This window comes from Amblyomma maculatum, chromosome 1, assembly GCF_055883805.1.
Source record: "Amblyomma maculatum isolate TAMU_Amacu chromosome 1, ASM5588380v1, whole genome shotgun sequence".
NCBI lineage: Eukaryota > Metazoa > Arthropoda > Arachnida > Ixodida > Ixodidae > Amblyomma > Amblyomma maculatum.
The window spans coordinates 205715957-205740465 of record NC_139344.1 but is presented as its reverse complement, the minus strand read 5'-3'; the positions used below and the strand labels follow the sequence as shown (position 1 = coordinate 205740465).

The 24509-nt window shown below is 42.0% G+C and overlaps 1 protein-coding gene across 2 annotated transcripts in view; it reads left to right on the top strand.

Annotated features, from left to right (window-relative positions):
* Sec5 (exocyst complex component secretory 5) overlaps positions 1-22740 on the top strand; it is a 68588-nt gene extending 45848 nt beyond the window's left edge. For both annotated transcript variants that reach the window (XM_084590078.1, XM_084590077.1), the window contains exons 13-26: positions 912-950; positions 2954-3144; positions 4540-4661; positions 4925-4998; positions 11468-11551; positions 11661-11791; positions 14755-14860; positions 14932-15048; positions 16328-16469; positions 18355-18410; positions 19725-19847; positions 22209-22270; positions 22360-22419; positions 22505-22740. In XM_084590078.1, coding sequence (XP_084446204.1) covers positions 912-950; positions 2954-3144; positions 4540-4661; positions 4925-4998; positions 11468-11551; positions 11661-11791; positions 14755-14860; positions 14932-15048; positions 16328-16469; positions 18355-18410; positions 19725-19847; positions 22209-22270; positions 22360-22419; positions 22505-22592 — 1395 coding nt within the window. In that variant the 3' untranslated portion in view covers positions 22593-22740. The remainder of the gene's footprint in view (positions 1-911; positions 951-2953; positions 3145-4539; positions 4662-4924; positions 4999-11467; positions 11552-11660; positions 11792-14754; positions 14861-14931; positions 15049-16327; positions 16470-18354; positions 18411-19724; positions 19848-22208; positions 22271-22359; positions 22420-22504) is intronic.
* Positions 22741-24509: the final 1769 nt, after the last annotated feature.

Genomic DNA, 24509 nt, shown 5'->3' with positions numbered 1-24509 from the left:
AACTAGCGTTTTAACACTTACATTTCTTCTTTTTAATATTTTGCTCAGACCACTATACATCTCGGAACGTTTTAGGCTCTATGCACCACTGTTTTTAGAGATCATACACTGCAAACGAACTTTTAGGCCCTATACACCATAGCTTTTAGCACATCATCATCATAATCGCCAAAGCTATCACATCAACCGGAGATGGCATTTCACCTTGTGTTTGGCGCTCTTTGGCCATAGATGCCCTTGCGCCAGAAAAAATCATCATCAGCAGTGGCTCATATTCGCTGCGCTGCGTTCCCCTTGCCCGGCCTGCTCTTATGTAAGCACATAGTTTTCGAACCGTAGGCACTGCAAAGAAGCCACCGCATTTATCCTCATGAAGTCGTTTTTCTGTGGAAACGGGCGCCTCTATGTTAGCTCCTTGGCATACTTTGACGCTTCGCCCCTTTGCACATAGGCGCTGCAGGAAAACAACCATAGCGGTTGCTAGTCCCCAGGTTCGGCTCCCTCGATCATTGTCTGGTTGATCGCCGAACATATTATATGACCACTTCTTGGCGAAATTTTGAACGTAGCAGCTGGGAAACCGTGTTATCCAGGAACGTATTAAACGGGAGAAAAATACTGTATGCCCCAGAGGCATAAATACAGTGCACCCACGCTAGCTGCGCTACCTGCAGCGGCATGCTGCCTGCCGTTACGCTGGCGATTATGCAATTTGCAGTGTCACATTAAAATTGCAAGCCTTCATTTTTTTTATATATCTGAGTGCTCAATGTCTACAACATACGGCAAGACCTTTTCACTTCTACCATAATCTTCTGACATTCTCGTCATTATTTGATCCCTTTAAATGGGGATAATTTCATTAGTACCTTCATGTAATTTTACATACCATATGTTTTTTCTGCTTGCAGAATGTTTCTGTGAACCCTAAAGATGAAAAAGACTTCAAGGTATTTGTACCTATTTTTTTGTTTTTAAAGAGGCTATTTAAAAAAGCCCCAAAGCAACTTTTTTTATTTGTTGGTGCTATTGAAGAAAAAAAAACACTGATAAGGCACAAATAAATGGTTTTTACTGTGCTTTTGTTTTAAAATGCTGAAACAGCAAGGACTTGCATTTCTGTCATCACTGCTCATGCGCATTGCTCACACGTCATTAAAAATTAGATTGCATGCCACAGCTTTACTGTGTTACCCAGGGAAGGACATGACAAGTAAAGAGAAAACTTAACCTTATATATCAAAGGTACTTTCTTTTTATTCTGGACAGTTGGCGTGGACATTTTATGCAGTATTGCAGCAAAGCAGTCTGGTATGCACACACTGCACCTGTTCACTGGTTTAAGGAGAGAAATGTACCACACTGTGGCTTGAGTTTTCTGGCAACTCAGGTTTTGAGCAATCTGTATGTTTCATGCCTTCCCTGTTCTGGAATGAAAGTCTGCACAGTTTGCAAATGGGTCTTGCCATATGGGAGTGCAGTAAAGTTACTCACTCTAAGTATTTTTCTATGCTTTTGTGCTTAATATTTTTCATAAAAATGTATTGTCAGTATCTACTATGTCAATGGTGCTTCTTTTTTTTTTTTTTTTTTAGGTCACTAAGGTAACAGCTGCGCATCATTAGGTACACCTGTTTTAAGTGCATGAGTACAAAAGACTGTTTGCAGTTTAATTTAATTTGGTTAACTAAGTTTGGAGTGATTTTATAAAGCTGCTACTTCTTATACAGTGGAAACGTGGTGACACGAATCTCTCAGGATCACGGAACAATTCATTTCCTCTCGAAATAGGAAATTACGTCTGAAACTCTTGTACCAAATATACCACAACAAAACAGGCATTCGAAAGGAAATATACTTACATATAGGCCACATTGTCTCTGCTCGCACAGATCATTGTTTTAAAACTTTGGAATACCGTGCCAGAACTAACGTGTATGCCAGTTCCTTTTTTGTTCGATCCATCAGTGAATGGAATCTGCTTTCAGGTCGTGTGCTCCATAAATGAAGATGTTTTTTTCCACTCTGTAACCCCCCTGCTCTAGCGTCCTTGGGCTAAGCGGGGTAATCATTTAATAAAAAAAAAAAAAATCGTACAAAATCTTGTATTATCAAAACGAACAAAATCCTGTATACAGAAGGATGACAAAGGCATTCATGCAGATCTGTTTACCATCAAGTAGATTTATTCATAGCCACTTGGCCACAGCTCGCCACTCACAGCATGTACAGCACAATAGGTGATCACAACGTTGGCAGTGTTTGGGCTGTGCGCCGCTGAAAACTGCTCTGTTTGCACAAAGTGCGACTAAAGGTCACTGAGTCAACAATGTGCGGGCCGTGTGCACCCGCCGCTGCCAGTTTCTCATGGTGCATATATAGCGCAGCTGGTTATCACCACATCGGCAATTTGCAGGTCGCGTGCCGCCACAAACTTCTTGCGGTGTGTAAAACGCGATATGCGGGTCGCTCATTGCTGAAAAATGCTGCTTGTGTGTACTGCTCAAGGGGCAGTTGCGATGTGTGGACCATGTGCCACCACAAACGTAGTGCTCACGGCTGTGCTCGCGGTTCGCACATTTGTACCATTCATAGTGATGCGCGGGAAAGTGTTTGGAGCATCTGAATTTCTGCACATTGTACACAATGCACTCCGGCCAGAGAATTTTACAAATTCTTTTCGTCCCAAAATTCATATCTACATCACCGACACTCTACTGTAGCTTTAGCTTTAGCTGCTGCACAAGTTTCTAGTAGTTGTGGGCACTATTGCTGCTGTTTTGCCAGGCAAGTAAATTGTGCCTGTTGGTCAGCCAGGTGTGGCTCAGCATCTGTGCAGAACTTAATTTGTGTTCATCATTTCATAATTTAGAAGGCCTGACAGTGCAGTGCATAGTTGGAATAGGGCGAAGAAGCAGGATTAGGACGAATAAATAGCCTGAATTGTGTGTAGGACATGCTGAGACGTCTGGTGGCGAAGCTCTGCTGGGAGGTGCGTCTGGCACTGCTACCACCGACACACCGCTCCTTGGTTGGTGCTGATCTCGGTCAGGACTCTGACGGGGGCAAGTGCAATACATGGCCAGTCCACACCCAGGGTGAACGTCTTGGGCCATGGTTACCGCAATGCCTCCGCTGTATACGGTATGCCAGACATAGCTGAACTGAGCTGCTCTCTCCTTCTTATCAAAGTGATAAAGGGCAAATGATGTACCGTTTGTTGCAGAAGTTTGCAGCCCAATGCGCCGGGCGGAGGAGCAGTATCGCTGTCAAGAGGCGGCGCTGCGCCCGCCGGCGCTGCCTGGTGACGTAGCTATAAAGAGTGAGGAGGCTTGTTCTCTTCCCCTCATCCCGCGGTTGATATCGCACATCTTTGCTCTCAGCCGCGGGGTGAGGGGAAGAGAACAAGCCTCCTCACTCTTTATAGCTACGTCACCAGGCAGCGCAGGCGGGCGCAGCGCCGCCTCTCGGGAGCGATACTGCTCCTCCGCCCGGCGCATTGGGCTGCAAACTTCTGCAACAGACGGTACCTACCGCCTCTTTCCTTTCGGTCCTTGTTCTGCTCTGGTAGCTAAAGTTTTAGGAAGCTTTTGTTTGCTTTATTCCTCTCTGCAAGCGCCCTCTTTATCTGTGCAATTTGTGCTTAGTGGCTAGAGAAATGAGAAAAGGGGGCTGCTACCTGGTCTAAATTGGAGGCCAGCATTTTGCAAAAGATGGGTGGCTGCTTGGCCTTCTGCAGCTGCACCATTGATAGGGGCTGTTTGATCTATGTACCTAGTTATTGCCCTTACTAATGAAGGGGGTAGGAAGAGGCAGGAAATCTAAGTCGTTGTGTGGATTCTTTTTGAAGTGTGGTAACAAACGCACATGCTGCAGTGCTTGCTGTGTGACAAAACCACAATGCAAAGGCTAGTGCACTCTGGCTTTTCAAGAAAACTGGTAATGTTCCACTGCCTGCATTTAGTATTTATGTATCTCAAGGGAGCGAAGGAGTGCCTTGTTCGTCATTACCTTTCTTGGTTTGTTTCACTGGCTCAGTCACTTTTCGCCTGTAGTGCACCACTTAGCACCCTGATGAGGTGAGGTGCGCTTCAGCTCTGCCAACAAAGTGCCAGAAGTGGCTGTTATCTTTCTCTGGGAAGCGAGCTTTTTGAAATTTTCCCGTGACATAAATGGCTGTTTGTTTGAGTCAGAGACAGCAAAAAGGAAAGACCTCAGAAAGGCGTTCATCTAGTGTGTGATATCTATTTATGTTAAAGAACCCCAAGTGGTCGAAGTTTCTGGAGCCTTCCACTGCAGCTTCCCTTATAGTCTGAGTCACGTTGGGATGTTAAACCCTATAAATCAAATCAAATCAAACCAAACCAGAACAAACTGCCTATAAGAGCCGATAATAAATATGGCATAGTTGTACACTTTGTAGGTGAACCAATCTCTTTAAGACTTTTTGCATTGTGTTTGGAGACTCATAGCCTGAGTCACTTTGGGATGTTAAACTAACTCCATCAACCAACCAACATTGTGTTTGTTAAATTTCAGGCACTGCTACCTGTCACTTCTAAAGCTGGAAATACCTGAGGAGAACACTGCTCAGATCCAGCAGCTCATTTTCGATCTTCGTGTACACTCTATGACCTGCCTATTTGGACAGGCATCTGAAGGTGAGACATGTAGTGTATGAAAAAAAAAGTATGTTGTCAACATTTGTGGATAATGATTATAATGTGGTAATCATTGCTAAGCTAAAACACTGTGCACTATAATCACTTAGCAAAGCAAGAAAGTACTGTGCACTGCATGAAACCTAATGCTTGAGCTTAAACTTCTTGCATACTAATCTATAAAAAAAAAAAAAAAAATGGAATCGATGCCTTTTAAGGCCAAAGGCTCACATTTTCTTATTTTCATGTTTTTTCCCTCTCAGATGTGCGAAACCTGCTTAAGTCAGAAGTTTGGCGACTGGAACAAGACGATCGATGTGGTGGCACGACTCAACTGGTACGTCTTCGTATGCATTAGAAAATTTTGAAGTTTTGCTTCCAGTAATGTGTTATAGACCAACACCGTGTTTACAAACAAAGGGGGCGCTCGCGGCGCCGCAGCCAACTGGGGGTGAAAAATAGGGTTAGCGTCCATAGGAATACATGGAACCGAAATATTCCAAAGCAGTTTTCTCATTTCACGGGGCACCTGTGATGTCGTTATTCGGTACGAAGCAACTATGAACATCCTAGAACAGATAGTCAAAATATGAAATCTCATTACCGAGGCGAAGTATTTTTAAAATACCGTGAAACATGTGGGGGTGCGAGTTGGGAGGGTGACCCGTAGAAATACATGTAAACACAACTTACCAGAACATTTTTCTCATTTTGCAGAGCATCAGAAGTGGTGGCTGGTCGTTAAACGTTGACCAGCGCTTTGAAGAAGTGTGTGATATAGTATGGTGCGTCATTACGGAGGCAGTCTACTTTTAAAACTCCCCGAATAACCTGTGTTATGAATCCAGACACCGCCAAAAGGCAAGCTGGGTGTAGCGAATCGCGCAGTTTTGCTTACAGTCTGATATGCTGCCGCATAGGGTAAATAAGCTTGATAATACTATCGCTCCAGTGATACGTCCTAGACAGAATTACATTTAAAAAGCAGTTGTCAAACGCCATATGACAATATGGACCGAACAAGATTCGCGCATTGCAGCAGACAGAGCGTAGCTGGCGATACCCACCGCGGCCGCCTCTAGCTCTGGAGCGTTGTAGCGACAGCGGGTGGTGCATGGTCATCTGCAACTGTGTGCGGTCAGTTTATAGTGCTGTGAGCGGTCCCGCAAGTTGTCAGACTTGCATTACTTGCAAGAGAATGTAGCGTGTCATGCAACATGACATCGGGGTGTTGTACAAGACGTTCACCAAAAAATGAGAAGGGTTCAACACTGCTGAACTGAGCAAAATGTTGCGGTAAGTTGTGTTTACATGCATTTCTATGGGTCGCCCTCTCAACTCGCACCCCGATTCGTTTCGCGGTGTTTTAAAAATACTTCGCCTCAGTAATAAGATTTCACACTTCCACGATCTATTCCAGGGCATTCATGGTTGCTCTGTACCGAATAACGACATCACAGATGACCCGTGAAATTAGAAAACTGCTTTGGAATATTTCGCTTCCATGTATTCCTATGGGCGCTAAGCCTCTCTTTCACCCCCAGTCGGCCCACGCTGGCGATAGAAGCGCCACCGCATCATGCTTACGTCACAAATCGGTGTTGGTCTATATTGATCTTTGTTAAAAATTTGTAATTAAAGACAGGATTGTGTACATGTTGGTGTGAATGGTACACGAAAACAGTGGATCGAATGAAGATGTGCTGCTGTTGCACATAGCGACAACCGACACAGGATTAAAACCTGAAATGAACGAAACGTGCTTTGACATGGGAAAGCATAACTGCTTAGCTGTTGCCTGTGACTTGGCAGGCACTGCAGAATACGATTGATGTGATGTCAGAATATTGATGTTGCCATGGTGTAGGGCAGGGGTTCCCAAGCGTTGTTGCCTCACGGAACCCTGGCAGCCTTTAATATATGTCTAGGAACCCCTTCGCTTGTTGCATTTAGTTGTCACAAGCATCAGAATGGGTATTGATTTGAATGAATCTTTTGTGCTTTTCTTCGACCATTCATTTAAATTTGTATCATTTGTTTCATTTATTTTTTTTAACTCTCACTTGGCTCGGTTAGCTTGCAGTTAGTATTGCAGTTCACGACTTACGATACGCATGTATGCACACATGGTGGCAAGTGGCAGCAAGCAACACGAGTGCGAATCAGACACAGGCTGATGATGAGTGAGCTTGGTTGCCAAACTATGTCGTGTGTAGTGCTCCCACTGTCGATACTTGGGCCCTACCCCGCTTGCGCAACATGTAAAAAAGTTTAAGCGTTTTAATGTTGAGGAGTAGTAAAAAGAAGAAAAAAACTGGATTTTTATGAGTGTGTAGTATGAACAGTATTTGAGCGTTACCTGTGGTGAATAAGGCTCAAATGCAGCTACTCCAAGACTTGTCACCTTGTGCACTGTGGTCCACCGATATCATTTCGCAGGCATGCAAATTAGCGCCTTCTATCTTTTCCATGCCTGGCTACTTGTGCTGGCACAGCAGTTTCAAGATTTTTATATACCATTCTAGAATGCAGTGCCCTTGCGGACAAGGTGCAAGGAGGTCAAGAAAGAGTGTGTCACTATGTGCTTAGGGGCTTGTGCTGCTGGAAATGCCTTGCCCAGGCTAGTGGTTCAGGCCAAATGTAGTGAGCGGAGCAGGTAATATTTATGCGAGTGCATCATTGTAGCAAGTGCCTCGTCATTGCTAGTACAGGTGCGGATATAAATAAAGGAAGCACACTTTTCTGTTTAAATTAAAATTATGCCTTCTGCGCTGGAGATAAGAAAACAATGTCTGTCCAAGTGAGAGGGTACCAGCATCTACTACCAGTTCGCACATGCCACCACTGCCAGTTTCAATTATGCAACACCTGAAAATTTTCAAAAGGAAATTACATGCTTCGTTTGTTCTTTTTTCGCACCAATACCTAGTTTTGGTGCTAACTGCCACGCGATACTCTTATCTTAGATGTGCAGAAAGTGCACAGGATCTTTTAAACAACACTTCATCCACCATAGATGCTCTAAGCGTGCCAGGTAGACAAGCTACTGGCTGCAGAGCTATAAATATTAACCAAGAAATATTGCAAAAAAGTTGTTTTACAATCAGTCTTTTAAAATTCAACATGCTAACTAACTGTAAATTACAATAAGCAAGTAGAAAAGCATGCAAGTGTAAATTAACACAAAATTTGCCCAAAATGAGAGATTGGCCATATATAGCACTCTGCCGAAACCGTTTTTTTTTCTTCATATAACATGCACATTTTTTAGAGCAGATATTTTTCAAAACAAGTTTGTTATCACTTTAAGGGGTAGATGCACAAAATTTTTGCGTTGTAAACAGTGCTTAGCGATTCTTTAAACATAGAACACGGTGCTAGGTGCACGAAACTGCAGTACATAGTTTATTAGCGTATTATTATATGCAGCAGTTTTGGTTTTGATTATAGTTGCCAGGTTTTTACTTGCCGCCAAAAAAACAGAAGTCATAACATTGAAATGTCACATGAACTAAAAAACCCGTGACGTCAATAAGTATGCGTATCGTCTGCTTTTTTGCGAGTGTTCTCCCATGGCAGAGTCCACTACGGAAACAGTTGGTCAACTGCGTCTGCCAATGTGATGTTTGCATCACGATCCTGTCACAGCATGCTAACACGAACTATTCGGAAACATGTTGTCCGCCAACAGTTGTGGCCAACTTGCTCTTTGGACAATAGCGTATCACATCGCGGAAACTTGCTTGCCGAGGTCAGGAGCCGCTCACTTCACTACAATTTCACCCGAATTCGCACGCTAAATGAAGTCCTGGGAAAGATTAAATGGTCAAAAAGGCTTTCGTTTAGTCTGAACTTGCTTTGACAATGAAGGAGGGCACGTAAATGCTCGCGTGTTTGTAATTTGCATCATATTGAGGGGTCACTTTCGTGCACTGTTTTGAGTGCCACTTTCATGCATGTGGATCTCGTGATTGTAGAAAGAAAATTCACAAATTTTAGCGAATGGAAATGGCCATCAAGTATGGTTTTGGCTACAGTGAACTGAAATTGACAATTGCTTACATCACAGCTAGGACACGCATGCCACAAAGTGCTGATGTGACGTACGTGATCCGACAAGCAATGCTGCAAGCGTTCAAGGCACTGCTTGTGGAGAAAAAATTAGGCTGATTGAGTATGGTCGCCGAACACACATCTTATCGAGCTTGTTTTATTACGTGGTGGGCCTCCTTCATTAAGCCTGTGGCAGAAGGTGGACCTTTATACAGCGTTGACCCGCTTCGAAGTGCCGACATATGATGAAACGGACTAGACCTAACGACAAGTAGGGCAGGCAGGGAGCAGCACTGTTTGTTGCCTGGCGCACCCGCAGGAGGCGCCTTTGTTGAAAACTCCAGACTTAATTGTGCAGGTATGCTGCTGTTGCACGAGTATAGCAGGCAGTCCTTCTGACAACATTGGTCTTTTCTGGTATGAATGTGAAATGCTGCATCAAGCCAAACAGTGCTATGTACACCGCTGCGCCGTTCGACCACTCTGGTCTCGGCTACGGAGACAGTGCCGTCCACCAACAATCGGGGTGCTGTTGGCGGTACCCTTCACAAGTTTTAGTAGTTTCAGTGCCGCAGTGAGCTGAAAAAAAAAGAAAAAACCTAAGATAATTGGATGTGCGCGGGAAAGAAAAGAGCAGGAAATTCTTGAAGCCTTCGAAATCGCGAGATTAGGGCCAGATAAATGTGTAAGCGAAGCATACATTCACTTATTCCGCAAGGAGCTAGAATTTCTCGAGCAGACGAGATGATTGTGTGTTTCGGCTTTGTTTGTTGGTGCGCATGCATTTGTTGATGAAGAAAGGAGGCATTGGTGCAATGAACCAGTTGTAAGTCTGCGCTCGTCCTGTGTTCTTCTGTTCTGTCCTTTTTTGCGCAGTTCAGTTTTTCAATTTTCATTAAAATAGGATTAAAATATTTCCTACACCGTCCTTGAGTTTAATTTTTGACTGTGATGGTCTTCACACAATAAGGAAGTGCATGGCAAGCTTTGCACAAATCTGTAATTTGATGTCTCTACCCATTTAAGAGCTTCCTTGTTGACACTATGAAAAACAAACTTTTTATTGGTGTCATCTGCTGTTGCATTTTATCCACTATTGTTTTCATGCCCTATGTTTGTATCTTGAGATACTTCTGCGCGCATGAAATGCTGGCTCTCATTGTGTTCTGGCACTCCATCTGTGGATTTTGCAAAAATAAAAAAAAATGCGAAAAAGTGAAAATCTATCCTATGGTAGTAAGTAAATGATGGTCAAAATCATGCTGATAAGCACAATCTGTGGACATTTGCATGAATGAATTCACGAAATCACTTCTGCTGCAAAATCATGCTGATAAGCCACAATCTGTGGAAATTTGCATTAATGAATTCACGAAGTCACTTCTGCATGTAATGCACAGCCGCTGCCTGGTTTCTAAATCTGGGAGGAAACTATGCGGGTGACGCAATTGTTGCTTGTCCATATACTTCATGCACTATCTATGAGCATGGTAGCCTTGGCTTCTCCGAGAAAGTGTTGCTGGAATCGGGTAACTCAGCAATGCCACTATATGAGCTCGGAGAAGCCAGATTGCCCTAAGCCAGCCGCACATCTGCCCAGCATGATTAGAGCATGCATTGTGGATGGAGTAAGGCACTATGAGCTTTCTCTCTAGGTAATAGTAAGAAACTCTGAAAAAGCACCTGGTGATGTAAAGATAACAGTTCAGGATAAAAAACTGGTTGAATGTAAACGTCCATATAACATCTTATAAAACCATATGGTGAATTTATATTATAGATAATGTTATTAATGTGACAGGTGGTTAGAGAGGCATCAAGAAAAAAAAAACAGCATCGTAGCATGTGCCACTAGTACCTTGTTATAAAGGGGATGGATGCTCCTAATATCGATTCAACCATCCCACCCACACATTTTGATATCCATGTAGAATGCGACAGTATTCTTTGCGCTCTTGTGACCAGGATAATAGTGTGTGAACACACATGGGTGCAGCGGCAACCTTGCATGCTGCTAAGCTTGCTGTGTGAGCTACTGCCGCTGGCATTTCCCTCAAAACAAGCAGGCCATGTCATTTCAGGCTCACTGTTAAATGGTACACTTAAGTTTTAACAAGCCTTGTACTGTGCCTGGTCTACACATGCCTGCAGAAAGGGGATGGACAGGCCACTATTTGTGTTTACAGAACCCCAAAAGCAGCCCCTGAAACACAGTTTGGGAATCCCTGCTATGCTCAACGGCAAAAATGCTTTGCTTCAGCGTTGAAATATCTTCAGCGTTGCTGGTGATATATTGAAATGTGGATTTAATAGTTGGTTTGAACGTCTAGCGCTGCCAGTAATTCGGGCACAGCAGGGTCGAATTGCCAGCCGCAGGGCACAGCTTCAGCACGAGAGATGGGCACCGGAGACAAGCGATGGTGATGGCGATGCCGCAGCATTTTCTGTTCTTTGTCTTCTTTACATATATTTTTTTTCATAGCTGTAGCCATCTTCTCGTGCACATACATCATACATCTTTTTTTTGAATCGGAGCACTTTATTAGAATATTCATTAACACTTCTTTTTGGGCGAGTTGGTACATTTTTGGAAAACTTTGAAGGAGCGCAAACACACACGACCACTAAAGACAAGAGACGAGACACAAGCGCCGGCGCTTGTGTCTCGTCTCTTGTCTTAAGTGGTCGTGTGTGTTTGCGCTCCTTCAAAGTTATTAGAATATATTCATTTATTATTTGTTTTTATATTACAGCCCCTTATGTTTGAGAACAGGGTTATTGAGACCCTTCAGCTTGTTCGTGAGAACATCCTAGTGTCTGGACCAAAAGAAATGGAGGTGAGGACTGGCTGGCAGAAATCTGCTTGAATGAGCCCAATTTGCCCAGTGTGAAAAGTTTGTTTCTGTGGAGAATCTATAGAAATTCAAATGTTTTTGCCATGCTTAGGTGTTTCAACAGATAAATGTTCAAGGGGCCATCAAGCAACTTGCGCAGGGTGTACTTCTGGCCTTTGTTGAGACTCTAGAAAAATGTGCCTTGAGTCCTGACCGCTTGTCACCAATGATCGACTCTATTGGGTGAGCAACCTGCATGTTTCATACTTTGATATGCTGCTCTGACAGCTGCAAGCAGCCGTATACAGTGGAGATGCAGTGTGTACAGTGTTAATTACTTTCTGGGGTGGAAAATTGAGTTCCACGAATTGAGGATAAAGGATCTGCAGTATTCCATGTGAAGCCTTTCACTCACATGTGGCCACCATGCTGCTACATCATACTTTACTGCTTTCTGTTTCATATTGCGCAGTTCTGTGCTTTTTTTTTTTTTCCATTTGCTGCTTCTCGGGGTTCTCTTTTCTACTCTGCGAGGCCGTTAACGTATATTAAAGGTACTCTGCAAAGAAATCACAGCTTTTTGTGAAATTGCTGAAATCTGTAGTATTTATTTCACATGTTTTTGGACGGATGGCATTATTTGCTGGGGTCTGTATGTTCGCCCTGGATGCCACCCAGGTGGGAGGCACACGTTATATCACAAGTCCGATGGCACTCTGCTCTCGCCATATCATGGTGGAATGGCTGCGGCTGTTGCGCCTGTAGGTTCAGAGTTGATGGCATGAAAAAATGTGAGAAGTCGACAGTTAAAATATAGATGTGACGGTGTGAACGTCAGTTAATCAGATAGTGAGACAGTCAGGGGCTATATATCTTCTCTATAGCTTCTATCCTGCCACGTCATCCAGCGAGGGAAAGTAAAATGAGTTGGGAGAGTCAGACATTTTGGTCAGGCGTGTGCACTCGGCTAAACATATTATAATCTACTTTCGTATGCCCCAGACAAGTTTTTCTGAAGCTTAAAACATTTTCTTTCTCGAGGCACCACCACCATCCATCGCTTCATATGCCGAAAAGCAGCTGCTGCGTCGTGATGAAGGGGATTTGAAATAGAAATTATTAAATGATGTAAGCAGGGCCAGCAGCGGCACGACTGCTTAAATCTAAAAGTAAGAAACTCAATAGCATTAGTGAAAATATGCAGGAAGTTTTGTTACTGTAGCATTGTTCCTACCTTGTTAGACATGCATGCGTTACTCCCATGAATGACATCTTTAGCATTTCTCAAGGTAGCATGGGCCTAGTTATGAAATCGCCATTGTTGCTATGCAAGTAGTAGTACTGCCAATGTTACATTCTGATCATCTAGGTCCTGAGCGAAGAAGCTCTCGGGTCATTTTACATTGTATTTGCGCGTGCTGGTATGAAAATTCCAGTAATTGTCACATTTATTTTTATGCTAGGTCGAGTGTGCAATTTATGCTGTCTGTGGGCAGTTTGGTTAATTTTTACTAGACTCGGTGTAAGAAACATGAGTGTGTTTCCACTTTAAAAATGCTCCGGGCATAAGTGACTACCGAAAGCAACAGCACTCTCTGCATGATCCCGACGCCGGCGGCTGCGTTTCGATAGAGGCGAAACGAAGTGTCATCCGTATGCTGTGCGATGTCAGCCCACGTTAAAGATCCCCAGGTGGTCGAAATTACTCTGTAGCCGTCCACTATGGCTCCTCTTTTTCTCTTTCCACTTTCGCTCCCACCTTCCTCTCTTCCTTTATGGCGCAGCTCGGGTGTCCACAGAAACAAGTGTGACAGATACTGTGCCCTTCCCTTCTTGTGAATTATTATTATTATTATTATTATTATTATCTCTATCTACCGTCTTTTTTTTTTTTTTCTTTCATGATGTGCTCAACAATTCTCTCACTGTGTATATAAGTGATGCTACTCATTGATTGCTTTCTTTCCGTGATACTTTCCTCTCAGTTTCATTTCATGTGTTATTTATTCTTTTGTGTTCTCTCTGTGTGTATAAACATGTTTGTGCATTTTCATTTTAGTATTTTTTTTTATTTGTGCGCACGAAGACCACATGGTTGTTCCTGTGCACATTAAATAAAGATTGATAGATTGATTTATTATTATTATTATTATTATTATTATTATTATTATTATTATTATTATTATTATTATTATTATTATTATTATTATTATTATTATTATTATTATTATTATTATTATTACAATAATATGTCCTCTACACAGTAGGCAGCGGGTGCGCTGGGTGCAGAAGCAAGGAGTCATCACACCTCCTGAGACGCAGTAGTTTCAGGCGGCACCACTAGGTGCACTAGTTCAAGGAGGAAAAATGAGAGAAAAAAGTGCTTTATGTAGCTTTGTGCAAGAAACAATGCAGTTTTAGTCTGCGTAGGAACATAAGGTTTCATTGCAGCGCAAAAGTAGTTCACTTGCCAGCCAGTATTTAATTTTTGAGATACTACAACCAGTGCAACGCATAGCTCAGAAGATATAAAGTGGTGCTATATTGGCACACCTAGTATAAGGTTACCGTAAAGTATGTTGTTACAATGGCCTTATCACAATGGCCAGAGTTTTCATATTGTAGTTATATCACTGACTGGTGCCATAACTTCAATAGTAACATGTGATCTTCTTAATATTGACACTTAATATTTGCTGAAACCAAGGACTCAGGTCAAACCCTAGCCATTGTGGCCACTTTTTGATGGAGCAAAAATCAAGATGCTCGTGTATTGTGCAATATCAGTGCACGGTAAAGAACCCTGGGTGGTCTGAATATCCGAGCCCTCCACTGCGACGTCCCTCATAGCCTGAGTCACTTTGAGATGTTAAACCCCACTATCCAAATCGGCCATCACATTTAATATTACGGCACATTTGTTACAGCTAAGGAAGAGTGTCTCCTGCTCACAGTGTAGGTGATGGCTGCAGGCTTTGCATAGTGTTGCCCCACTCATCTTGCATAAGAACTGCCAGGAGAGTATTCAACCATTCCTATGCATTTTTCTCCTATGCACTTTCTGCATTATTTATGCATGAATATAAACTGTTTCTCTTTATTTTAAGAAGTAGCTAACAATTTTGGATTTCTGCATTTATTGTACACAGGGGTGCCACACTTTCTGTACTGCAGCTCTAAGGATGTAAGCTTGTTTTACTTCCCAGGGGTCCTGCATCCCTCTCTAGAAGCCCTGTTGAAATTGTTCCTTCATCTCAGAGAGCCAAGAGCTGGAAACAGAAAAGGGAAGACTCTTTGACTACTCCACCTCTGGTATGCTGATTGCATTGGTCATACTTCGTGTGGATGGCCCTGGAACTGGGTTCATAAATCTCTTTTGGCAGGAAAAACGACTGCTCATAGTCCTCAGCAACTGCAGTTTTACATCCCGTGTTGTCATTCCAAGGTTACAAGAAAGCTTCAAGCGGCACGGTTATCCTGACATGTCCCCTGTGATAAAGGTAAAGTTTTTGAAGTACCACCATGGTTACTTTTATTGCTGGCAAATGCCTGCTACATGCATTACAGCGTGCATGAGCACCTTTATCTTAGCAGAAGGGATGGCAGGGTTAATCGTTGAAAATTTCATCCGGTTTCAGTAAAATTATCAGGTTCTTTATTTACATTAGCGCTAGGTACCTCTGCATTCTATTGTTTTCCTGCACAATTTTTTAGAAGTTATGCGTGCTGGAAAATTAAAGTAAGCATACCCAACCAGGAAAACCATTATGCACAAAGTACAAAATTTTTATTTGTAAATGCCTCATGAGTCCTTTAGTACCCATTGCTTCTAAAGAAACTATGTTTTAGTTTGTTTTTGCGTGACTGCAGTTTCAATTTAAAAAAATAATAATAAAGCAGTCAAATAGCGATTTCTGTTGAACTCCTTGCACAGGATTCATCCAGTGAGCATACTGAATGATGTGTGCATTATTGGGATGATGACTGCCTAGGTTGGTAGTGTATTGAATGAACACAGATTGAGAATACTGCACTCGGTGTTATGAAAAGGCTCAGTTTCAGTTTGTTTCAAAACAAATTATTCATTAAAATTGACTCCCAAATTTCAAACTTCAATTTGTTTACCGCTTTACTTCTATGAACACATAGATATGTATAGGATGGGCCATATTGTTTACTGCAACTTTTTCATTAACATTTTTGTAACAGCTACAGAGCACCATTAAATCTTTCCGAAGCCGGTTTGAAAAAAATAAAAGCCCTCTATTTTTTACAGAATTGCTCGCATGCATTAGGAAGCATCAAAAACAATGCTTCTAATAAGGTCATCTGTCACAAGATTAGTGCCTGCCAGGTGCTGTAAGCGAGCTGCGCAAAATTGTGTTCACAAGAATTTGTTCAAAGTGCTTGAGGGGCACATGCCTTGAGTGATTTCTGGTTACATCTTACTCCATAGATCGATGAGATTTGTAGAGAATTGGTTCAGGGGTGAGGTGCAGTTATAAACTAAAAAAGTGTTCAATAATCTCTTTTTTTTTTTCTTTTGCAGTCAGAAGCCGCAACTTTTTCATTCAATCCCGCTTTGAAGTGAACTCTTTTGTGAAATATCAGCTATAAAATTGTACTGCATGTGAATAGATGTGCATGTAGTGGAATCCTGTGAATATGCAGAAATGCACTAAAAGAAATCTACATTTGGCTGTGTACTGTGATTTTCATGACTATGATTATCAATTGTAATTTGGCATTTGCTGATTTTTGTGGAAATATGTATTTCAGGTAGCCCAGAGCAGGCTTATGGAGCTTGATAACAAGCTGTTTCAAAAGCTGCTTGAAGCCAAATGTGATCCTATTGTTGGGGCCATAGAGCCCAGCATGTATGCTGGTGCCTTTGACTGGAAGCGGTGCCCTGAGCCTATAGGTTTGTATGCACTTCATACATACTTGAAGTAACCTCTGAGGTTTTCCCAAAATAAGTGTCCCTGGAAATGTAACTGCTGTCTTGGTTCCAGCCAATGCCTATGTAACTCTATGGTGTTGAACACTAGCTAATTCAGATGGTATGGGTCTGGTATTGATTAATTTAAATGGACTCTCTAAAGGGGAGGCAGTGTTCAGGTATGACCAGAGCAGCAAGAGATCAGTAAAATACTCTTACTTGAAGTCCTGTGCTACAGAGTTGCTTACGCAACTGTGATGTGCGCGCGATGTTGGACACATGAAGAATGTCCTAGTCTCCAAGAACAGTCCAGCCGTTTAGTTTCACTTTCACTTTTGTTATAAGCCAGCCAGCCAGCCTAACCCAGCTGAGCACAGTTTCGGATGCTGATTGGCACGTTGCTAGCATATCTCTCCCACCGCCCCCTTTTCTTTTTACTCACTGCTGAGCTATCTCCTTCACTTCTGTCCGCATATTTCCATTCTTCCAGTGTACCAAAACTCATCGCCTTCTATTGGTATGATGAAGCCTCCTCATGTGCAGAGGAATTGCTTATGATGGGTGTAATGTAATAGCAGTGGAGCTCCACTGAGTTGCACCATGAAGAATGTGGGATGCCTTTATAACTTCAGAGAAGTTCTGCTTTGATGCTTCTGACAGTATGTAGGCAGCAAAGCTTTGACAAAAGCATGAGTACTGCCACACTTCCCTCATCTCAAAAGCCGGCAACCATTCCCCACTCTTTCACCAAATAAGTTTGTAGTGATGCGAGCAGTTCTCGACAGCTTTCTCGAAGGTCATTCGATCATACAGATTTTCAGACCAGTAGTCTAGCCAAAAATATTTTTCATGGGGTGTTATATGTCACTAGCCAAAAAAAGAAAAGGGGTGGAAAAAAAAAATGAAGAGAGAGTACAGCGCTCAGAAAATTTCGGGAGATGTTCTGACCCTGAAACATTTCCCCCTGGCTGTCTGTTTCGGACAATTCAAGCATTTTTTTGCGATCCCTTGAAATTAGAATTAATGAGTTCTTACTGTGTAAGGCCTGGTCTGTACCTTAAGAGTGTTATCAGCTCCTGCTAGTCTTTTCTGTATGGCAGTCATGATTGTGGGTGGACTTGTAGGAGTATAGACACCTAATTTTTGGGTTTGTGTTCTATTATTTGTAATGATGCATAATACATTACTGTACACGGATCACCATGTGATATACGCCTACGACCATTGATTAATTTATAATATTTCTTTTCTTGCCTGTTTTGCTCTCAACAACCAAAAAAAATTTCCTCCAAAATTTGGTAGCTTTGTGTACTTTAATGTAAAAAGAAAATAGGGGGAATTATCTTTCCGTCGGGTTTCATGCTGATGGGATGCAAACCGATGCGTTGCCTCTAATGTGTGCTCTTTTCACTGACCTGTTCAGCTTTGCACCCCATTTCCAAAATTTGGAATTGCTCTATTTAATACTCCTTACAAATTTTTTTTCAGCATGCTGTGGGTTTTGTCACAGCGTGATTTGTTGGGCTTATTGGCGCATAGTTGGTTAACACACTGTAGCATAGAAGAGGACAAAGGCATAGAATTCATATTGTTAACCTGCCTTTCTGTGTCTTCATCCTCTGCTGCATTACAGTTTGAAGGCTTTATCAGACACTGGTTCAATAGGCACGAAGTGGGAGAAAGCTCCCTATTCTGATGGTTTTCATTTGAAAGATTTTAAGTTTTATAGTGATAGTGTAAGCATGCTGATACCCCACTTAAGGGCATTTGAGATGTTCTCACTAATAATGAATGCTTACAAGAAAAACAGTTGCTCGCATGTTTATGGGTAGGAAATTTAATTTTATGCCTTATTCTTTCTCTACAGGAGTTAGTCCATACATCAAAGAGGTTTTAATGAACTTGATTGAAGTTCATGCAGAGGTGAGGGTTTTTCTATTCTTTATATTGTGTTGCCTCCACCAATCTGGAGCCTAAAAGGGGACCTTGCAACTAGCTAGAATGTGTTTCAATTATAAATTCATAACTGTAGGGTGGTTCTTCACTTGAAGCGTGTAAGCAGTGTTCAACAGTCAAAAAAGATGAAAGGTGCTTACTTGTGCAATTCATGAAATATATTGTGCTCCATAAATTCTCCATGTATGATGTAGTCCAAGAAGGGTGAGGACCTCCTTTACACTAATATTTCTTCATTAAAGGTTCAGATAAGGTAAGGGGTCTAAACGGTGCCTATGAAATGGTTGCGTTATGTATAGTGTGCGTTATGTATAGTGTGCATGCGAGCAAAGTCCTCAGAAGTGAGCCAACAGTCCACAAATGATTGTTTATAACTGTCATTTCTGCAGTGACCACTGGCGCTCAACTTTTATGCGAATTCTGCCTGTGGACATTCTAAGGCATGCAGGAGGCTGCAGTGTGTCTGGCTGCCTTTTCGCTCACTTCTCTGCATTCAAGCTGTGGCAGGGGAGCAAGCATAAAAAAAAAAAGTGCAAAATTGAGTTAGATTGGCTTGGGGGAAGACATCTGATGGCTAGTGTGGTGTGGCAGGTGATTAGTCAGTTCAATTAAATTTTATTGTATCAAGGTCAGCATTCATTACAAGACATAGATACAGAAGGAGGTCCGGAGTCAGTGACTGTATTGAGACCTCCTACAAATAGCAAATTAAAATCAAAGTGTAACAAGCTGCTATTATGTAAAGTTTGCTAAGACTTGTGCAACATTTGTATGAGGCATTGGTGTGGAGCAAGCAGCGCCAGTATAACAATTATTTTTATTACTATTATCTTTCTTTGCTCTTACTCGCTGTCTTGAGAAATGCCACACTCCACTATCGCTTCGACTAAAATTAGATGTCTGCACTCCTTTGACATGTATCCATGTCTTGCAGCTAGTGGTGAAGGTATGAAAGGTGGGACATTGCCAGAGCCATTCGCAAAGGGCAAAAAAAAAAAGAATAAAATCAAAATGGAATTTTTTACCAGCCCGAAGCATGCTGCTCAGTCCTGCACTGATCAAGGCCTATTTAGGAGGGTAGCCTTTTCAGTGTTTCAACCGTGAATCGATACTTTAGTATGTTTCGGTATTGTGTGGATGAATGTTGTGAATTGTGGATCAGCATCAGAAAGTCAACACTAAAACAATGTTGTGTCTGTTCCTGCTTCCTAGTGCTGTTAATTCAAATAAATTCATTAGCCTTTGACTAGGTTGTCGCAATATCTCTGGCCTCCATTGCAGGTTTACACGATTTCACCACCTCTGGTCGGTCGTATTATGACACCTTTAGCTCAGAATGTTGCAGAAGAAATAGCTCGTATTTATGAATGCACAGAGAAGTTCACCAAATATGGGAATATGCAGGTATGTTTTGCACCATAGTTTTTGTGCCATTTAGAATGTGCCTGTTACTTGCACTGTGTCTTGCAACTGGCAATATGAACTGTGCCATGTAACTGTAAAGGAAGGAGTTCTACCTCCTTAAACCTCATAAGACAGAAAGGCAGGTTCATAGCTTGGACTATTTTGCAGCCATATTATGTCTGAAAGGCATGCTGATATTGCAGGATCATTCTTCTGCGATTTAAGGGGGCATTACCCCGTCAAAACTTGTGGGGCTAGTTCATATCATTGCTGGGGTCGTTTATGCAGAATTCTTTGTTAGAGAGTAGAGAGCAACTATATAATTTTGACCCATCTAGCACAGATGTCCCCAGGAACAACTGTTGTACTGCAGCTGTGCATCAGTCCGCATTGCAGTGAGAATTAAACTACTTTTAGAATGATCCAAAGCAAATTGCCATATTTACCCTTATATAAGATGACAAAGGGAAAGTTTGAGAACTCACAAAAATGTATGTGCCTAGTCTTGTACCTATTTGCACTTCTTTCCTTTCCCTACTCACTCAGCTCTCGCAATTCCTCAAAAGCCCACATTGCCTTGTTTCCTCATTTCTAGCCACCGTTTTGTTTGCCCATGGGTTCCCGCTGGTGCACCCTTAGCTCCAAGGTTGCTAAATAGTCACCAAAGAGCAGCTTGCAAATCTGGCATGGAGATCTTTGCGTTTATCTTGAGGAGTTGCAATAAAAAAAGTTCATGTTATATGTGCATACCTTGGTTTAAATACAACACAAGATGCATCCTTGAAGCAACGAAGTGAGGGAAAAAAATTCCTGTTATATTCGTGCAATAATACTACAGTGTGCTAAGGCACTCTGTTTATTAATCTAATGTTCTTTAAATCAATTTTATATCATTTGCTTCCGGAACTGTGAAGCTAATTTTAATGCAGTAGTGTTAAAGGCCTCATTTTGCACAATATTTGGTGTCTGCATGACCGAAAAATAATGAGCATTCCTTTGGTAGCTGATAGTTGGCAGGAAATGAGAATCAAGCCTGGGACCTTTGGATCGAGAGTGAGAGATGCTACACCTATTTCATTCAGGCATGTTTGTATGTGTGATATACTAATAGAGGCACAAATCAGTTCAAAAATTACCTGGTATTTAACTTCACTTAATATTTGATAAATGAATTTTTAGACTTCCACTGAATTGGTCTTGCATGCAGCCATCTGCAACACACACATTTAAAAGCCAGGTTTGCAGAGTCATGTAGCACTTGCTACTCTATGAATTGCACTGAGTTAATGAATTTGTTATTATTGCTTTCAGTTGTTTTGTGCAGATATATAGACGCTTTGACCAGCAACTGGAGAATACATTTGAAAACAGCCCAGAAGACCATTTTATGTTAATTACACTAGTACTTAAAGTATTTGAAACTTTCATAACATATTTTCTTACATTCAAATAATCCTCGCTATATTGTGTCAGCTGTCAATGAGAATTATTTCATGTGTCAAACTTGTGTCTGCTGCTGGCTGTCAGTCATTTCTCACCGATGTGGAGCTCTGCAACTGTGGGTCAAAGTTTTTTTGTGCTAGACCACTGACCATAGTGTGTGCAGTGGAGAGACGAACATGTTTAATAGGATTACAAAATAGAGCCTAAAATGTATTTCAAATTTTCTACTATTCTCACATTCCTTGTGTAAAAAACGCTAGGGTGTCTTTCCACTAAAATAAAACATTCATCTAGAAACTTCACACTGCATGTATATTATGTTCAGTCCAGACCACTGTAGCAACATCTCGGTGGTGATGAAATGTATAAGCACCTGCATCTTAGACTATTAGTGCATAGTAAGGTTTTTGTGACTTCAGATTATCGAAATTAACCTGGGTAGCTTGAGTGCAGTATACCTCATAGCCCAGGGTGTTATAGCATGTGGAGATGCATTATTTGACCGATCATTAAATAGAGAGCACTGCGGCAAAACTTTTGCCTTAACTGCCCATAATGGCTTTGTGCATCATGGGCAACACACACATTTATGATGGTCTTGAACCATGCAGTGATTTTAACTGTTCTCAGACACACCACTGCAGAAGCCTGATCACTGCTCCAGTCATGTGCTATAATGTACAGCTAAAACAACTTATATATTATTTTTGTGCGTGGATTATTTGGAACAATTAAATGGCTTGCGAGACAACTGTTGAGGTAAAGAAATGTTTTAGGCAGCGTAATGTCTTAATTTGCTGCATAGCAATGCTGCTTTGGATGAAACCTCACTCAGAAGTGAAGAAAGTCAGTCACAGTTGAGACTTGTAACTTTGGTGTCTCGTAGTAATGCACTCATAAAGCAAAAGTCCCTTTCAGGCTACACTTGACCTTCGAGCAGTTGAGGAGGCTGTGGACTTCTACAGAAATCAAAGTACAGGGTACAGTAAAAAGATTTTGCTTTGCTTGGCTCTTTTTGCAAAATTTTAAATGCTGTGGTAGAACTAAGTAACCTTATTCACACTTTCAGAAATTATTTCATGGTATGCAGAAGTAAGTTGGATCCTTTTGGCAATGCAAAAGATAAAGAGTAAGTACATAATTACATTCAGGGGGGATATGGCTTGTGTTGTCTGATGTGTTGATGAAAGGTTGCATTTTTTACCTACAAACAGGCTAGTGGATCAACTTCTTGAAAAGTTTCGCACACAGATGAAGCTTCAGTTGCTGTGCTTCAAGGAAGATGTCGTGGTCAGTGTCTGATAGAGGTGGACACTACTATATTATTTATTTCTTTACTATCGGCTAGTAAGGACCTTTATCAAAGATGCATAATTCATAACTTGTGTAAACGCACACGGCCAAAGTATGTAGCTGCACAAACTTGAATAAAATATTTTGTATAACTTAATCCTTCATGTCATTTTCAGTGTGCTGCGCAGAGGGGATAGTGTTGGGATTTCATTTTTAGTCACTTTGTATGTTGGTGATTTAGCTCACATTGTAATTGAAAATTAGCCAACTCTGCCATTTAATTGAGCTGCAAAGACATGAAGAAAAGCTTTATGGTATTTTACTTCTCTAAAAAGTAGGCTGAGGACTTGATAGCATTTCTGGCATGCATAATGCAAGCAGACACCCATGTGTTCTCTTGCCTGAACGCTTTCATATAGAGCATGCAGATGTGCACTGACATGCGAGTGGTACTCTGTTTGAACGTTTAGTGAGCGGAGGCAGCTGTTAAGGGGACAAGGTAGGCACTGTTCCTCCCATGCATTTTAGGCTATGTTTGTGTCTGTTTTTCTCATGATCTGCTGGGGTTAGAGCATTCATATTGGTATCATTGTAATTGGCACTCTGAGGGGTAGTGGTTGGAACCAGGATTGTTTTCTGAATGTTCGATTTGTTGATTTTATTTTACTTGGACTACCAGATCTTAAAGCCAGAATCTGTATTAAATTACCTTTAAATCTAAACTCTCTCCATCGTTGATAATTCTGGTTCAGTAGACTAATTTTTGCTCAATAGCTCTAAATTATTATCCCCCTAGCTCCAGTAGGTTCTGAGAAAAAGTCAAATGCAGCAAAATTTTATGTATTGAGATAATTGCCTTTGAAGTTGAAGAGCTTTATTACAATATAGAACTCTAGAAATACAGTCGAACCCGGATAATTCGAATTTCGGTTATATCAAACTCACGGGATATCCCCTTGAAAATCCCATGTAAAAGTATAGGAAAGCTGTGTTGTATATCGAACTCCAATTTCACCAGTTGTTCGATATGTCGAACTCCGCACCACTCAAAAGAAGGCGTACATTTCCCAGAGATGATCGCATCACTCTCAGCCGTTTGTAGCGTGAGACTGAGGTTCTTCTTGATGGAGGGGGAAATAAGGAATGGGAAGAATTGGGGGGGCACAGCTTTATAACTGTCTCCTAGTAGAGTTTAGGGACCACCGCAATGGGGCTGTGCAGGGGAAGGGTAAGAAGCGATAAGTAATAAGTAGAGGGGGTGGAGGGAGGGATGGGGGCCAAAGGGCAGATAGAGGAAGGAGATGGCGCGGCAATGCCGGAAGGACATGCCTGCGGTGTTTAGAGGTGGGGGCAAAGGTGCGTGTCCTCCAGAAACACGAAGGAGCCTGAGGGCGGCAGTTTGTTTCGCTGGCGCACAGTTCGGATGCAACACATTACCAAAGGCCGCCGAGGGAAGTCTCAGGTGTTGGTATCCCAGTTGAAGGGTGGCTCGCTGCTGTTGTAGGGAGGGGCAGACACAGGGTAAGTGCTCGAGCGTTTCGCGTGAGGCACCACACAGGACACACACAGCACGATGGAGGCGGAACATTCTCTCAGCAGTCTACACAAAACTGACGCGCAGTCGTAGTAGGCAGACAAAGTCGCCACGTTCGAAGGCTCATGCATCGAGTAGGCCGATGTGCTGGTTGGCAGTCATGGGCAGTATCGAAGATGCGTCGAGTAGGCCGATGCGCTGGTTGGCAGTCATGGGCAGTATCGAAGATACATGTATCTTCGATACTATCTTTAGATACATTTTGTGTATCGGTATCAGATATCGAGTGCTGAAAATCAGTGTCGAAGTATCTGTATAGAAAATACATTTTTGGTGTATCGTGTATTTTAACGATACTCGATACTCCGCAAAATATTGAAGCCACTGTGTGT